Genomic DNA, 18,525 nt, shown 5'->3' on the forward strand with positions numbered 1-18,525 from the left:
GGCAGTTTTAAACTCAAGGTTATTGAGCTTGTGTCTGAGCATAGGAACCGTGCAGCTGGACAGCATTTCAGCGTTTCAATGCATGCACACTACTGGCAAAAACAAGAGGATGAGCTTCGCGCTACAAAAAGCAAATGCCGCACATTTCGAGGCCCAACACAAGGCAAGTTTCCTCTTGTGGAGAACGAAGTTCTGAAATACCTATGTCAAGAGGATCCAGCGTGAAGGCCGTGCAGCTGGCTGATTCAGAACCATGTGCGGGCCACTGCCAGATATCATGGCATTCCTGCTTGCGATTTTAAAGCCAGCAGCTGATCGACAAGATTCGTGGGCCAAAATTGGCTAAGCCTTAGAAGGTGCATGACATTACCGTATTTAATCGCGTAATCGGACTCACGAAATAATCTCACCCCTGAATTTTGTCATCAAAATTGAATTTCTTTCCCGTGTATTGATCGCACCTCGAACTTGCAGCAGCAATATGTCATGTGCCAAGTCTAGCTAATGATAATCGCACTTACCATCAGTTGAATGCTGTCGAATGCTACGCGAACGACTCTTCAAGACATACCAAGTGGACTGCACACACCAAACATTCTTAAGCAGATGCCCCATTAGATTCCTTTCATACCTTTCCACACTTCCATGAAAAAAAAAAAAAGCTACAACCAAACTTGCCTTGGCTTTATTATTTGTAGGCTTTATAATGGTTGTGGTTAACAACAACAACAAAAAAGGCACCTTTCGATTCTTCTCGTCTGCACTCATGGGCACGCAACAAATCGCGAGCGGCAATGATAGTAGCCACGCTTACACTGATACATTAGAAGTGTACCCTATTCATATGCCGATGCTTGTAACACAGCTAAGATATTCGCCCACCATAAGCGGAAACGTGCCGCATTAGGATAGTAGTGAAGACAAATGCTGCCGTTTCTGCAGCATACCCACCAGGTGTTTCTATATCACTGGCAGCTAAGCACGCCCACCTCTGTTTCTGTCGCCTCAAAGTGGACATGGCTATGTTATTGCCGCAGACTTGTCGATATTAACAATATTATTCAATACTGATACGAAAGAAACTGTTTCAGTGTGCGTAATGTACTCACGAAAAGAAAAAAAATTTCGTTCGGCTTGCTCCAAGGGCAACAATGGAGAAACCCTCAGAAGACTGGAGGGGACTGTAGCGCAAATCACGAGGCTAATCAGAAGGGTAGCAAACAAACATAGCGGGATGAGAGAGGAAAACATGATCAGGTTAATACAGGCCTTCGTAATAAGTAGAATAGTATACGTAGCACCTTACTTGAAACGGCAGGTCGTAGAAAAGAGCAAACTAGAATGCCTCATTCGGAAAATATACAAACTAGCCATAGGGCTAGCGATCAGCACCAGCACGGTAAAGTTGCTACAATTAGGCCTACACAACACGATAGACGAGCTCATTGAAGCGCAATGTATGGCACAATATGAATGCCTCTCTAAAGGCCCATTCACACTACTACAAAAATTTGGCAAGCTAAGTGGATTCACTTGCCGAAAAAAAGAGAGCGTGTTCTCATCTGTTGACGCGCGCATCGGCGGATCTGTCGCCACTTCTCACTTTTCCGCGACGACAGCGAGATCTCGCGGCAGTTTCTTTTTTGGTTTCGCGACTTCGCGAACGAGACGAGAGTTGACGTGAGCGCCTCTCGTTGGCTGGCTTTTGTTGCGTCTGCTTGTATTGCGCCGTTGCTGGGCTTCCAGCTGCGAGATACTGAGCACAGCACGAATCCATGAATACTTTGTTCAGCACAAAACAACAGACACAAGAAAGATGTCTTTCTTGCGTCTTTTGTCTTTCTTGTGTCTGCTGTTTTGCACTAAACAAAGTATTCATGGATTCGCACCAACTAGCCCGCCAACGCATTGAGCACAGCACAATGGCGAGCTTTTCAGAAGACATGGAAATGTCGGAAGAAGAAGAAACTGTCACGATTCTCCTCTGCAACTCAATGTACTCAACTCAATTTCCACGGAGAAGGCCGGTCGCTCAGACATGCTGGCTGCCATGTTGAGATTAGATGGGTTGTGACGTCAAAAACGCAACTTCCGGCGGCGGCGAAAGCGGAAAAAATGGGTCCTGGACCGATTGCCTTCACCGCACCACTTTCCGCCCTCCTCAGAGTCAAAAGCGGCCGAATCCGCTTCGCTCGCCGGATATTTCGTGTAGTGTGAACGGGCCTTAAGACTAGAATGAGCAGACACATCCTAGAGAGACTAGACATAGGTTACCACACACAGCACGATGTCAAGGTAGACAAGCCGAGAGAGGCGAAGGAACCGATGGTAATATCCCCCATACCAAAGAAGGTGCACCCAGAACACAATAAGGACAGAAGAGAGAACAGAGCGAAGCAGACACAGAAAAAATTCAGCAGCGACAAGGACTCAGTCTTCATAGACGCGGCTCGATACAGTCGCAGACGGGGGTTTACAGCAGCCTTAATCGATAGCGAAAAACAGTGCGAGCACTCGCAGCCATAGCACTCGCAGTAGCTCAGACTAACGCAACCGTAATAGTCAGCGACTCTCAGACAGCAATAAGAAAATTTGCCAATGGCCGAATCTCCCCGGAGGCACTACGCATTCTTCTTGCAGGAGACCAAAATTGCAAATGATATACATCACATGGACACCCGCTCACACCCTCGCGGAGGACGGCAACAACAAGGCGGCACACGACACAGCTCGAGGGCTTACGGACCGAGTCACAGTCACAAGTGAAGCCCCGGCACCCTTCGGACGCGACAATGCGGTAAATGAGGGGGAGGACAGGATGACTACATATAATGACATCATCACGAAACACTATAGGTTACAGAGGGGCATATTCCCGCAACATCACGCAAATTGACAAAAAAGCAATCTGTCGCATGGCGGCAGTTACAAACTAGGACACATCCGAATCCTGCACTCTCACACAGCATATATATATATATATATATATATAATATCAAATGGGCAAATGCAACACACGTGACTTCAGAGCCACTCAGGAGCATGTATTATGGGAATGCCGAGGAATATATAACAATAACGAGATCGCAGCCTCTAGCAACAGCCTTCGCACGAACTGGGAAGCCGCGCTGCTCAGCCCTGCCCTCGAGGATCAACTATGGGCCGTCCGGCGTGCCGAGGATGCCATCAGGACCAACGAACTCCTGACCGTCCCCTAGGCGGGGCCTTTGGCCCTTCCCAACAACTCGCAGGGCACGTAATAAGGTTATTTCCTCCAGCTCCTCCTCAGCTTGCTCTGCCAGCCACCATTTTTGTTTTGGTATCCAGCACTGTTACAGCAACAGCCGTCTGTTTGTTGATCTGCTGTCATCCCGCAGCAAATGCGGGATGAAAAAAAATTTTTTTTTCTTTTCGTGAGAAACTTCAACACGCATAATGATCGCAGCCGTGAATTTGAGGCAATTTTTTATGACAAAAAAGTTCGATCATTATGCGAGTAGATACGGTATATCTATGTTTGCCAGCTGACTGTGAAATGGCCAACAATGGCAAAGAAACACCAAGTAACATCAGCAAGGAAAGTGACGACAGTGCTGGTTACAAGTAGGAGCACCAACAAATGACCGGCTAGTGACATGACTAAGAAAAATTTGTTACATATGTTGTGTAGACACTTTTACTAAAAAGGTAAAGTTTTAATAGAAAGTTTCTTATCTACATCGGATGTGAAATTTCAACTCTTAAACATCTGTCGTAACTTTTTTACCTCCCGCGTAATGAACCTGCCCCCCAGGTTGATGTTAAGTTTTTTTGGGGAAAAATAAAGATAAAATATTAAAAAAGGTGGGCTCATTATGCGAGTAAATGGTAATTTGCAACACTGGCACTTTTGCAATTTCTTACGAGAGGAAGGCTTTGCCACACGCAAGTGAAAGCAACAACTGTCAACATGTCAAGCAGAGAAGAGAAAAGCAGTGCTCACCAAATTCGCCACAGTAGACACACTTCTGATCGGGCAGTGTAGCGAGGTCGCGGGCTATCACAGTGCGTGTCTGCTCTCCACTAGCATTGCCTGTGATGACAACCTGCAAATTCCTTTCGGCAAGACCACTGTCACCGCTCGGAAACGATCGGCAGGTCTTAAAGGAGTCATCTGACGAGCTGCTGCTGCTGCTGCATCGACTACTGCAACCGCTACTGCTGCTACTGCTACTGCTGCTGCTACTGTAGACACGCCGCTCACCAGGGCGGGAGCCCACATCCACACGAATACTTTTCAACTGCAAAGTGCAGAAAGAAAACCCCGTAGAGCAATCAAGACAGCAAAATGCACTATATTGGCAAAAATATATTCAGCATATATATCTTTTTTTTCCGTTCCTGTAATGCACATCCTTATATTTAATCACGACCTATGCTGCTTTTTATAAAGTTTGTCCAGAGCCTGAGCACATCTATCCATCCATACCTTGAAGGTTTCCTAGACATGCCTACTTTACATAGCTCGGGGTTCTTTTGTTCGATGAAAGTTACTGTATGTCATGTCACGGTTCATTCAATTTGTGCTATGAAAGTACAAGCTCGCAAGAAGACAATCTCAAGTAAAACGCAACTTTAGTAAGACTTGATGCAGCGTTTATAAAAGTTTATAATAAGCCAAATTGGTAAACTTAATAAAAAATATTCTGGAGAGTTGGCAGGTATACGCTCCTGCTTTCAAAATTACCCTTGATAGCCAGTTACCCCCTTAACTCTACAAAGTAGGGGGCAGTGTTTCCCTTCAAATGGAAGACCTTTCCCATTAGCCCCCTCCCCCCCTGCTTTTCTTTAAGGTTAAGTTTTAAAACTGTCCCCTTACACTCCCTTCTCTCTCCTTCATCCATGAATAAATGTGTTCTGTCACAATCTTGCAACAATATAAATTATGTTGGCTCTGATGGTAAGTGGTTGCCTATACTGGAAATGTTATTCTGGTTTCATGTCCAATTCTAAAATGCAGGCAAACCCATTTACACAGAAGAAGTGGTGTGCTTTGAATTGGAGAAATACGGTAGCTCCAGGAAATGTTTCCAGTGGCAATTCTAAGTGAAGCCTATTAATTACTAAGCTGGTTCCCCACAAATACACCAAAGTAACTCACATCTTCAGGTGGAAAAGGTGAAGAAGAAATCCCTTTCCCTGTAAAAGAAGATGTCATAAAATAAGCAAGTGAGTAAATGCAGCAATGTAACGCTTTCACAAGTGCATTATTCCATGCAAATTCAGAAGAACTGGATTCCGGCAACAATTTGCACTTACAAAGCCAAGCACTTGAGTACAACACACAGCAATACAAATTAACAACAGAAAAACAGCGCCATTTTCCCCTACCTCTGCCGGCACCTGGTGGAGGACTGATGTGTGAAGGCACACCGTATCTTTCCTCAATCCTCCGACGTACGTCATCCAGCTCTTCCTGTGTGAACGCAATAAACGAGTGTGACGCACAGGGTAGGCATGACATAACCATAGTTGCACTGCTTTTACTGTTGCCTTAATCCACAGCTGGTATGTTTTGATTCTGTAAGATCCCAAACTAAATAATGTGCAATGACCCCAAACCCACTGGTGAATCCAGAGGAGGGAGGGCACTGGGGGCCTAGGCCTCTGCCAGGACGTTAGCACTGCCTCACCCCCCATTTGCCTTTCCCCCACCTTTACCAACTGAATACAGCATGTGGCTTCAAAATGCATTTAAAAAGCAATGGTTCAAAATGAAAACTATGATTATTACTGAAGTTTAAACACCAGAAGTTTACTGTGCTACAAATGCTGAATTAAGCAACCAACAGCTCAGTTCTGCAAAGCAGCCCCCATGACAACACTTACCTTCTTCTTAGCGTCAAACCTAAACCTGTCCGAGAGTGACATGCTGGCAATATTCACTTTCAAATGGAATGGAGGTTTTCCGTGGAACTTTGAAATCGCAGCAAGGGCTTCTCTTGTTGACCGGAAATCCACGAATCTACAAAAGAAAAGAAAATTTTTAACCCTGAAGCCTTGCACATCACTTTTCTTATTGAAGAGTTCAATCTAGATACGTGGGAAAGGAGAAATAGTTTTTCTCGGCAACCAGTGCACCACATTTGACGAAGTTTGTTACATTTAACAGAAAAAGGTAAAAACTAGTGATTGATGGTTGCGAATTTTTTTATTTAGATCATCAAATTTTTATTTAAGAATTGATTACCTAAATAAAAAATTTTAGAAAACGAAACTAAGAAGTTAAGAGCTTTGTAACTCAGCAATGAAAAATGTTATCACAATTGTCTAAATTGCACCTAATCGTACATCTAACGCCGACAACATTGATATATTATGCATGGCTTTCTATAGACTACTCATTTGTGATTTCAACTCTCACAGAACACTTGTAAACAATGTAACAACCTCACGTTAAGACATAAATTGACATATCAAATTCGCCCACTTTAGAGGCGCTAATGGATGGGGTTTACAGAACTGTAATATCTACTTTAGGTGCAGAGCTACAAAAGTGTAAACCTCATGCTTCAATTTTTTTTTAACTTACCAATTTTTTAAAACTCCAATGAAAAAAGGCAGACCCTAAATCGAAATTCCAGTTCCAACAATAACTTGAATTTAACTTTCTCTCTCAAATGCAACAAACTTTATTAATATTGCCGCAGTGGTTATCTCAGAAAAGAGTTTCTGCATTTTACATGAATTTTAATAGGCAGCATCAAAGTTTTGCCAGAGCAAAAGCTTCCTCTTAGGAGAAAGATTTAGTTCATGAGTTTCTGTCTAAGTACATGGGAATAGAGAAACAGTTTTTCTCGGCAACCATTACACTTATGTTTAAGGTATGCTGCACTTAAAAAGTAAGAAAATCTAGTAAATCTAAAAAGTAGATTTTCAGGTCATGCTATCAGATGCATTTAGAAAATTTTAGAAAAAGTCTCCTATACATCGTAACAATGTGACGTACGCTGCAAATTCATAAATCACATTTGTCCACTTAAGATACTCTTACAGATGCAATGTACAGAACTTGGATATGCATTTCTAGGGCAGAGTTACGGATGCGTAAGCACTGGGCTTGAATTTTTTAGAACTTATCATTTCTCAGCAATTTTTATAAAAACATTGGAAGTTCTAAATCAAAGTTTTGCTTCAAAAGGAAAGCTCACAGAGCGCATGATAGGTGCAAAGAAACACAAGCTCGGTGATGGAAAAGGCCAGGCTTAGTGAGAACAGTCAGCAGCTCGCACCTCTTGCACGGTTTTGGCAATGCAGCTTCGCAGTGTGCATCTTCTTCGCTAAGCCTGCATTTTCTCCGCTACTTACTATAGTTGCTAGAATATAACTTTCTTTCTCAAATGCAACAAATTTCGTTCAAATCAGTCCAGCCATTGTCTAATGAAAGCACTTCTGCATTTTACATGCGCTTGCATAGAAAAATTAGAGTTGGCCCCTTAAGCTAAAGCTTCGTCTTAAAGGCCAACTGCAAATAAATTTTGGCCTGCATAAAAAGCATAGTTCAAGATAATATAGCTACAGAGCAGCCCATAATATAGATAATATAGGTATTGTGTTCATAATATCCATGAACACAAGAGAAATACATGAACCTGAAGATGCAGCACCTCTGAAAAAATCCCAACATTGAAAGGGTTAAGGGAGTAACTGCAACAACACAATAAAAAAAAATGGCTGTGGCTTAGGTAAGGTTAAGCCCAGGATGCGAAGCATACTAGCCTTTATTTTAGTTGTTGAACCACTGTTTAGCTTGGTGAACTGCTGTTGCTTGGCTATATTTGGTTCGGCTAGACGAAGAAACAACTCATGCGTTACTCTGCTTCGCCTTGGACGCCCCGCATTGGACGCGGTGAGCGTCGAGCAACGCAGCGTTCGGCGCGGCAACGAAATGTGCGCCTGAGCAAGCGACGCACGCCTGAGCCTTAGAAACAGCTCGTTTCTAAGGCAACACCACATTCACTAGAGGCGCTTTTGTACCGCTTTGAAGCATCGTACTCGTGGCTCAGTGGTAGCGTCTCCGTCTCACACTCCGGAGACCCTGGTTCGATTCCCACCCAGACCATCTTGCAAGAGTTGAGCCAAAGCCACTTCTCCTCTGTCGTGACGTCACGGTGTCACGTGGTATTCAAGGCGACACCGCCGCGCCTGAGGAGCTGGGTTGAGCCCTCGTAATATGCTTCGCATAAAAAAAATGTCACTAGCACAAGAAGAGATGAAGTGCAAGAAGGTATGAATTTCAGCTGGTTGGTATCCCGAAAAATGGCAAAATAAAAGAGTACAGGAGGGGCGCCCCTAGCTCTGTCCTCTATCACCCTCTTGTCCCGTATTTGGTAAATTTTTTTCTGTCGTGAAAGGCTATCTTTAAGCTCAACAGAAGCAAGCCAGTACTCACCCGACTGTCTTGTCTGGGTACTCTGGCTTTGGCTGGAGTTTCTGAGCACCAAGCACTTTCCCACAGCCAGAAAACAAATTCCTAAGACCAGCCTGAAATCAACATTTTCTGCACATCAATAAAAAATGCACTTGCCTCGATGTTCAGCATATTTTTTCGTTCATACTAAACAATGAAAATACTGTTACGGGGATGTTGGGAGTATAGAAAGACTGCGTTTACAATATATCCACAAGCAGAGTCAGTGTAGTTAAAGATGGCTGACCAGCAACAACACGCAGCAGCCAGCGTCTCGCGATGCGTGCACCGGCATGGGTCTTTGTCGTCTTCTTCAATGCGCCACAGAAAAGCACAGGAGCACATCTGCATCACTAAAACTATTACAGAAGTTTTGTAGGCTCTGTTCTGATGCACGTCGGCAGCATGCATTACCGGTAGCTCATAGCAGTGCAAGTTCAAAGCTCCTGCCTATCTGCCCTGGCGAGCTGATTGCAGGCGCAACGGCAGATGCCACATCAACATGGCTTCATTTCTGGCTTCAAAAACATGACGTCAAGGTCTCTGCTATTTTGTTTCTTCCCTCCATGGATGTCATGTTTTTCATTAAAACAATTTGCCCCTGCTAGTAATGGCACCGACTTTGTGTTTTAATCCTCGCCGATGGCTTCAAAGCTCGGAAAGCACAATGCATTGCATAATGCCGGTTTCAAAAAGTCAGCTTCGCCTGAATACAGCATTGTTACATGGTGAAGTATACGCGAAGTATTGCACTGACGCATACCAAAAGTTGGCAGAGGCAATTGTCACGGGACACAGTATGTATTCCTTAATTATACACGCGTGTACCCACTGCCTCCTGTCACAGTACGAGCACCAATAAGCCTAATAAGTCTACCGGCCAGCCTTCAGAGCTATTTAGGACGTGCCTGTGGCAATTTGAGCACTTGGAGACAGTAAAAGGCATGCATTCATTCTTTTGGACTGCCCGATTTTTCAGACTTTTACGCAGCCCCTAGAGAATCTGATAAATCAAAGGTCAGCTGTACCCCATGGAGGTGTCTAGTAAATCACTCATTCCAAATTGCCATACTTTTACAGGTTTCCTTTACCAATCTGATCAAGAATTTATACCTGCCAACTTATCAACTTTATAATTAAAAAAAAAGCTCCAGAAACAACAGGAGGGGGGGGGGTAGCGGGCATTTCCTTCCAGTTTGATCTGCGCACACACCTTTTGTTGGATACATACACACTTTAATATGTGTGTTATTCGCATAACATTTTTATAACATGGTTATTTTACATTATCTATTATTAAAGATGAGTTCCCTTTAAACACAGCACACAATTAGCAGCAAACTTGGAACAGCAGAGATTGACAACACTTGTTTTCAGACCAGCTACCTTTTCAGTGACTGCTGGTGCAAATTTCGCCTGCCGAACAAACTTGCTCAAAGCTGGTTCCCCCCTATGGTGTATGGCATCTTGCACTGCTACAAGAAGGTGGCCCCAATTATCAATATTTCTTTTTTCCTGGCATTTCATGCAATTTTGCTTCACCCCATGCTTTAAAGTATTTTCATGAAAAGAATTTCTTTTTTGTAAAACATTTGCAGACCAAGCCTAAATAATAGCCTTATGAAATTTCTTAAAAATTTACATAAAATTGAGAAGAATTCAGAAGACTTCGCAGGTATGAAAATCTACTGGCTTAAAAAGTGCCAAACTCTCCTCCTTGCGTGAAGCCATGCAACCATAACTAGAGCTTTCCTGTCAAGTGTTCATGTTTATGAATGAAAAGTAATCTGTTAGAAGAGTTTTCTGGCTGAAAGAACACTTGGAAGAAGCAAACTAACGCAATTTTTTAAAGCTGTCCATTTCCCAAGGCCAAATTCCCTGATGCGGTATTGACTTTTCCCTCCAAATTTCCATGGGTTTTTTTGCCAGTGCTTAGTATTTCCCAAACCATTCCTTTTTTTCCTTGTTTCCCAGGCCGCTGTCATTGCATTAAGACGCCTTGGCACAGGAGGAGGCAGAAGAGCCTTAAAGCTGTGTTACATGATTGCATAACCCTAATTATGGAGCTGACAATGAAGCCAAGGAAAGGAAATCTCATTTCCATTTATATCATTCCTACATTTTAATTATAATAACTTCAAATAATCTTTCCTGCGCTTTCCTTAGTTTCATGATTACGGTTGTGACTAACAAAAACACGGCCCCTCGGTTCTCCTTCCTCTCATTCAAAAAGAAGGAGGAGGAAAGAGAAAAGTAGAAGGCAGGGAGGCCTCTCATTCAAGAAAGTTTAAATCACTCCAGGCATTCATCAGCAAACAGAATGTGCATTGCCTAGTCTACCCCGTCGGAACATGAACAAACAATGCACTAAGCAATGCAAAGCAAAGTTTACATGCACCATATTTTCTCACCTCAGTTACCTCCACAGGTAGATTTTTGACACACAATGTCCTCGATCTGACAACCTCAGCTTCTCTGAAAACAGAGAGCAAGGGATCACTCATTAGTGGTCATAACAAATTTGTGGTATCTACATAAAAACATTACTGTTTCTTTATTTAAATTAAATTTACGTAAGGAGATGTTGGCAAGGCCCGTAGAGGCACCAGCCACTCCGACATGCAATAAAAAAAATGAACACTCAAAAATGAACTCCTGCGAGTAGTTCTTAAGTTGTGATACAAAACCTACTAGCGCATAACTCAAGTTCAACAAGCGCAATGCAATATGTGCTAAAACAAACAAAAAATACACTAGGAAAACAAGGCATACACCATAATATAAGAACATACACGGTCACATATCTGGAATCTATGCAGTCACAAGTGTGGCAAATGCCAGTGTACATGTCCGAATTAACGTACATAGAACTCTTTAATTTCTACATCAACAAAACTATTTCACATCTCCACACTATTCCACAATGCCCGTTTCATCAAGAAACTCTACAAACGCACATACCACCCATATTTGGGTTGTTTCTCTTTGGCACATACCCTAGAGTTTCTTCCACAACTTTCTCCATCAGTAATGACAGATATGTCACCATAAAGTAATCATCAGTTAGTCTTCAAAAAAAAAAAAAAAAAAGGGTGACGAGGTTGCTCTATGAGGTAAGATCACCTAAGTGTGCTTTACCTGGCTAGGGTTCAGCATATTCAGTTTAAAGGAACACTAAAGGTAAATACTAAGCCAACGTGGACTGTTTAAATACCATACCAGAAACATCATAAGGCTTGTTTGGCGCCAAGAAAGGATCTAGTTTACAAGAAAATTGCACCTGAAGGGTCCGAATGCCTTTTTCGAAATTCAAATCTCCCGCCACCTAACCGGAGGAGTGGTGACGTTGCATACGCCATCACAACCCTTTGCTGCTGTCGGCGAGTAAAACCCCACCCAACAGGTGGCGCTACCAAGCCAAGACAGTGGTGGAATCGCCGCTGCAGCTGCTTTTTGGTCAAGTGGCGTAGACTGTTTGGGCATCCTGCGACATTACATGGCAGTTGAATTCTCTGCCACTTGCAGCTTGTGCAAGTTTCACAAGCCAGCAAAACCAGCACAGCACTAGGCGATGACGAAACTAGTAAAACGCGAAAGCGTGGGCTGCGCGGAGTCGAGCAGAAATGAAACCTTTCGACCGCCCGGGGCGTTGTCAAGGGCAATTTCAATGAGTTCTTCTTCTAAAAAATGAAATAGAATGGGACAAGTAGCATTTTATTTTGCCCTATAATACAATACAAAGGTGTTTTTTGCAACGAATGGTTGAGTACTAGTGACAGAATTTAACTAAGGAGTGCTTGCATCATCGGGCAAGTGCTTGAATGTGTCGGGGGAGTCTCCAACTATGCCCTGCATTTCTCAATTTCTCACCCTAATTTCTCAATTATTAAGGCTCTGTTCGCAATAATATTGACGCCTTAGAGATTCTCGAGTACTAATCTATCACTTTAACTTGACTTAATATTTGCCTTTGGTGTCCCTTTAAACAAAAAATAAATAGGTGAATAAATAAAAATGGAAGAAATAGTACACCCCACCACTCCTTTTTCTTTTTTTTTTTAAGGGAGTTTGAGTTTACTCAAAACAGGCCATTGAAAGCAAATATGCCAGTGAGCTAAGACAGCGATCACGTTGCAGTTGCAGACATGCACTCCGATGCAAGGAGCCTGGGCCATGTCAAAGCCCCCTGTAGCCCAGGAAATCTACTCGTTTCTTTATTTGGACCCTTTTTGCCTTTCACTAGAATGAAATCCAGAAACTTGTAGGGGGTAGACTAAGCGGTCGGTAGGCCTTGGCCGTGCTCTATGCAGTCTTTGCATGCAGTGGTTGAACTGGAAAAGTTTGATTATGGGTCATACCTACTTTCTCTTGTTTTCTGTTCTATATTATTCGTTGGACCTCTATACCCACACAACACAAATAAAGTCTCATTCTACTAGTGCTCAAACATCACATGCATTCTCCTAATTCCTGCACAGTGACATTGTCATATGGCATACCAACAGCTATCAAACCTTGTTATTTGGTGGTTGGATATAAATAGAGCACTGAAGAGTGGGATGTGCACTTGTATAGACGGTTTCAGCTTCAAAAAATTTGTGAACCAGATATTCACAAAAAATCCACATTTTCGGTGGAAATAAATATTTAAAAAAATGCTACCCTGTAGCCATGGCAAATCTCAGTGCATCTGTTCTGCCCAGAAAGAATTCTAAATTTCTTCTGAATGTGTATGTGTCGGTAGGCAATTTTCTCTGAATGTGCACTCCATACAGGTTTATTTGCATCTTACTGGTGTATTTGCAGGAGTGATGCATCTCATGATAAATGCACTACATCTTGTGCTGGTGCTTTTGCCACTTTCTTGCACACACACTAGACAAGCTGGTTGTCACATCAGCAAAGTAACAGCAAAAAATTATTGTTCTAAACACTGTATGGCTTGTGTTGAAGTCATGATGGACACTATGTTGAAGCCTAACTGCTACTTGTCTTCGCTTTGGCTAAATCGGTTATAAATGAGCAGTATACACTACCGAAATAATCTTGGTAGTGCTGGCAAATGTATAAATCAGCAGTCGTTGAATAGCACCTCAGCAGACGACGTGTTCAGCTGGCAGTTTGCTAAAATAATGCAATTTCCAGTACGTCACCTTCAAAATTTTGTTAAGAGCTGTGCAGCAGTGGACATTTTTGGGTGTTTCTGTTTCATTATCAATAAAAATGTTGACTTTCATAAGCTTTCTGTGGCTCTCCCGAGTCGAATTTCAAATGTACAATTTTTCACGGAGGCTGCTCTATGTCTACTATATGAAGTTAGGACTTCTAGTGCAGTCAAAAATGTTGTTGCAGTTGGCCTTTAAGAGCACTACTAGCAAAGCGAACAGCTCTACTTCTAGCCAAATGACTCTTTTTGAGCAAAATTATGAAATATTCAAAAGTGCAAACACAAAGAAGCAAAAACCTGCACTGTAGCTGGAGATTTGCGAAGAAAGAAAACAAAAAAGAAAACTAGCCAATGGGTAGATGGGAATTTTTTTATATCCACAATGTCACGTACAACCAGTGTATTCTTGCCCACATGGTAAAAGTCAAATTTTATAAGCTTCAACAAGAGTTCACTGGCATGTGCGTGCTCCCCCTGCACATCTCAAAGCAGAAGAAATGCTTCGCTCACACTTTGTATGCAATCACAATAATGCTGCCACAAAAGTTTACTCAGTTCCAGGTACTACACAATTTTGGTAGGGAGAGCAGCATAGCAACAAGGACATACAAGTATAAAGCAATGCCTTCTGCTTTGGGGCTCAGTTCAATTACCATGGCAGTCTATCGAAACCACTTGTAAAGGCAGTTTCCACTCTCACATGCCATGATCTCTCCTACAAAATGTTGCAGCTAAATAACTACTTTTAGCTGTAACAGCAGCGACAACTACAGCATCTGTAATGACTGGGAAGTGGCATGCGTCAATGCCGTCACACATAGCAATTTTCTCTCTGTGCAGAGCTCATATCGGTTGCATAAATTAATCAAAGTATGCCGATCCTGAAGAGTCCTCCTTCGCCATGTCATCAACTCAAACCTGCACGCCAAGGCAAACAGTGCATACAATCCATCGCATCGTTAAAAACAGGCCACTGGCTCATCACTATCCCCACAATGCCAGTCGCTTATCGAAGGAAAATAAGTGGTGCCAAACCACAGTAGAACACAAATTGACACAAAGTTCTTGTCCCCATCATTTCACACTGTTCACATTCCTTTGATAAGCCACTCGCACAGTGGGTATAGTGAAATGCGCTAGGTGGTGGTCGAGTGACAGGAACTGACACCTCATGCAACCTACGCATAAACACGACAAAGGGGCCTTGTTAAGCACGCTGCTATAGTCATGACAGGGTTTTTCTTTTCTTTAGGTGTGTTTTTTAAAACTGACTGGGAAAGCTAACTACCGTGATCATTTGTACACTAAAGTGGTCATGGATTTTTCTTTTTTTGTAATAATGCACTCGGTCCCATGAAGATAAGGCCCAAAAATAATGTTTTTACATGTTACTGTGCATAGCTTTACTCGTCCAAAGTGCAAAATAGTTATCATTTGTGCAAATGAGTCTTGACTACGCCACTTGGTCTATAATAATAATAATATTTGGGGTTTTACGTGCCAAAACCACTTTCTGATTATGAGGCACGCCGTAGTGGAGGACTCCGGAAATTTCGACCACCTGGGGTTCTTTAACGTGCACCTAAATCTAAGCACACGGGTGTTTTCGCATTTCGCCCCCATCGAAATGCGGCCGCCGTGGCCGGGATTCGATCCCGCGACCTCGTGCTCAGCAGCCCAACACCATAGCCACTGAGCAACCACGGCGGGTGCCACTTGGTCTAAAACATGACAGAAGAGTCGTTCAAGGTAAGCGCTGCAATCACTGCACTGTACTTGAACTACAAACAACAAAGTCGGCAATTTCATTACTCGGAAAACGCTGGCAAGCACTCAAGTGGTAGGTTGACCCCTGGGCCTTGGTTGTAACTGTTGAAAGAGACGGAGAAATACTCCTCACTCAGTGGGTCCCAATCGTCCAAAGTACTTAAATCACCGGACATTACGCACCTGAAATAAAAGGCACGCTCGTTGTAACGAAAACAGTGCGGGTAACGCTAAGTCAAACTTTGTTAACAGTCTGAAATTCCACTCAAATTACTTGCTGTCAGCAACTTCCTTCAATTAAGTCCTTCTTACGCTAAAAACTATGACGGCAGTCCTACTGGCTACAACGCGTTCGTGGGGGGTGCAGGCTTCTCAATTATTCGTATCGCACACCTGCAATGATCATCAAGAAAGTTTCACAGCGAACTATGTCCAACGATAAACTTCAGGAACGTATTTTATGTGATTTCTGGCAAACCGCATAGCACTCCAAACACGGGTCTCAATCGAGCAGTAAACGAAGCAATGGGAAAGCTGCGGCTACTCAGCGTCAGTGAGACGCTCTCATTGCAGATGTCCTTACTGATTTAACTGCACGCTGCCAGGCCCCGTTTTACACTCTACATGATTTCCTGACACCACTTCGTGGCATTCAAAAGATTTCACGCATGCATATGCACTACATTGCTATCAAGATATTTTATGAACCATTACAACAATGCAGCTGCGATTTGTAAACTCGGCGCCGCTTCGACAAACGCTACGAAACGCGGCGACCACAGGCGGATTATTAAAATGGACATTGGTATCCGCTCATACGATGCTTTCGGGGCGAAATTCGCGATTGCTAACGGTGTGCTACAACGTTACGAACTCGCAACGCGATTTCTGCACGAACAATTTAGGTATGGAGTCGCGACACAATCAACACCGACTTGTTTCTACTCAGGCACGACATCGAAAATTAAACGGTTCATTGAGCTTACAACTGCAACACTACCCTTATGTCCTCATACGAGCTCTTGAAATATCCGGATGCAGAGGCAAATCGCAAATTTCACGCAGGATTACTGAGGCGCACACGGGCAGGTGATCGTGCTGTCACACAAAGCACGTGCTTTCGTGCCTGCAATAAGCAGGTAAAAGCGCACGAAAATGTCGCATTCGTAATTTTTCGCAAATGACATGGCATGCCGAAAACAAACCTCATCGGCGGTTACTAAAAAAGCGCTTACCACAAAGAGTTCCTGCAGGAACGCACGCATGCTCCGTCAAACGCATGAAGTCTGGGTCAAAAACATGCGCGGAGTCCTCGAAGTTGTTCGAGCGTTCTAGCAGATACGACAGGCGAAAGCTATGTAGAAGCAAAGGCATTGGTAGAAGCATGGAGGAAGGCAGCGCCAGCAGTGCGCAAGCGGAATACGCGCACCACTGGAGCACAGAGCTACAAAGAGAATGGCGCGATAAAAATGGTAAGCAGCGCCACGGCACCTGCTAGATATCGAGTGGTCGCGTGGCATGGTAATATGCAGCTTTACGTTTGCTTCCGTTTCATTTTCCAGTTATCATTACCAAACCATTTTAGTCTGAAGCTCTGTAGCATAACCTAGCACAACATCAAATTATCTGCCTTCTGCTGGGGTTAAGGAAACTGGGAAGTTTCCTTCAAACTGGCCAAACTGTCCCTGTTCACCTGGTGCAAATTTTACCAAAGTTTCACGCAAAAATTCTTGTGTGTGTTCGGAACTCTATGGCCCTAGATTGGCACGTACAGATAACGCTCACATCACTCCGCATATGCGACACAACCGTCCTTTCCGAAGAGGAATTGTTCTTTCTTTAGAGCCAACTACAGGAAACTCATACAGGAAGAAAGCTCTTTAGTGCGATTAGCATATTCTCAGGCAACTTGACCCACATTGCAGTACGTCTTTATGCAACCTCTTTCAGAGCACAACTTGGGCCACTGGGTCTGTTTTCCGAATAAACTAATTCGACCAGTGGGTTGTACGTGTGCAACTGCATACAATGGGTACATAATCTTTACCACTCTTTTAACGGAGTACCCCTAAAATTTATCCGGTGCTCGGACGAATCGAACCCGCGTTACACGGGTTTCTCAAGCACAGCAGCGAAGCGCTTTAACGCGCTGCGCCACAAATGTGCATGCACAGTAAGGGAGCAATAGTACTATGTTCGCATGCACCGGCACGCCACGCATCTCGGAGGCCACGCGCGGCCCTCGAGGCGGCGCAGCGTGTCTAGAGGGAAGCCCTACAGCGGAGTCACGTTGCAATACACACTTCACACACACACATAACGCGTTCCGGCGGTGGCAAATGGGTATGTCGCTACATTGCTTCAATTGCTATGATCGGATTAACGTCTCGATCGTGAGATGGGTTCTGCCCGATTTTTTTCCCACTTTCTCCATGAAGAAAGATGTCATGTAAGCCATAAATAAGTCATATATTGTGGTAGCTCATCTAAAGTGAACTATATTCATATACATTGCTAACATATAGATAGCTCACATTTTGTTCAAATATTATGTTTAGTATCTGTTAAAATTAGATTGATGCAAAAGAGGGCAGTTGCTGCTCTCTTTCGGCAGAACTTGCTACCAATTCAACATTAACATAATAGCTGGAAATCTATAGCTAAATCTACAGCAATTAGAAACTTAGTAAATTTAGTTTACGTTAGTGTATTGCACATATTCATATGGGGAGAAATTCCCCACCAGCGTATTTCGTTTAGCTCGAACCAATACATGGAAGCAACAAAGCTAAGGTAGATGTTACTACAGAAAGCTTCCACACTGTCTGCAACATTAACAGTAATCAAATTCTTCAAAATTTTTGTTATTTCAATGAAAATTATCTAGAAAGTGGCAATGTTGCCATTTCTGTGGAATTAAATGGCTATTTCAAAATGCCAAGTTCATTGTGCCAGAACCTCTATCTTCGGATATTATGCTGGATTCGGCAGTGTATCACATGTATCATTTTGAGGACGCATTAATAAATATTGCCTGCTCATGGTGTCCTATTGGTCTCGCAATAAACATTAGTGATCTAATTCCTTGTATGAGAGCAACTAATATGACATTTTCTTGGCATTCCAGAAATGGCAAATTTCC

The 18,525-nt window shown here is 43.2% G+C and overlaps 1 protein-coding gene across 1 annotated transcript in view; it reads right to left on the reverse strand.

Annotated features, from left to right (window-relative positions):
- Positions 1-16,641, reverse strand: part of LOC135921321 (tudor domain-containing protein 1-like) — a 75,260-nt gene extending 58,619 nt beyond the window's left edge. Inside the window, exons 1-8 of the mRNA XM_065455655.1 lie at positions 16,619-16,641; positions 15,429-15,485; positions 10,861-10,924; positions 8,432-8,523; positions 5,869-6,004; positions 5,371-5,455; positions 5,141-5,178; positions 3,983-4,280 (exon numbers count right to left, since the gene is read on the reverse strand). Coding sequence (XP_065311727.1) covers positions 3,983-4,280; positions 5,141-5,178; positions 5,371-5,455; positions 5,869-5,910 — 463 coding nt within the window. The 5' untranslated portion in view covers positions 5,911-6,004; positions 8,432-8,523; positions 10,861-10,924; positions 15,429-15,485; positions 16,619-16,641. The remainder of the gene's footprint in view (positions 1-3,982; positions 4,281-5,140; positions 5,179-5,370; positions 5,456-5,868; positions 6,005-8,431; positions 8,524-10,860; positions 10,925-15,428; positions 15,486-16,618) is intronic.
- Between the last annotated feature and the right edge of the window lie 1,884 nt (positions 16,642-18,525).

The sequence above is a fragment of the Dermacentor albipictus genome, chromosome 1 (genome assembly GCF_038994185.2).
Source record: "Dermacentor albipictus isolate Rhodes 1998 colony chromosome 1, USDA_Dalb.pri_finalv2, whole genome shotgun sequence".
In the NCBI taxonomy this organism is placed as follows: domain Eukaryota; kingdom Metazoa; phylum Arthropoda; class Arachnida; order Ixodida; family Ixodidae; genus Dermacentor; species Dermacentor albipictus.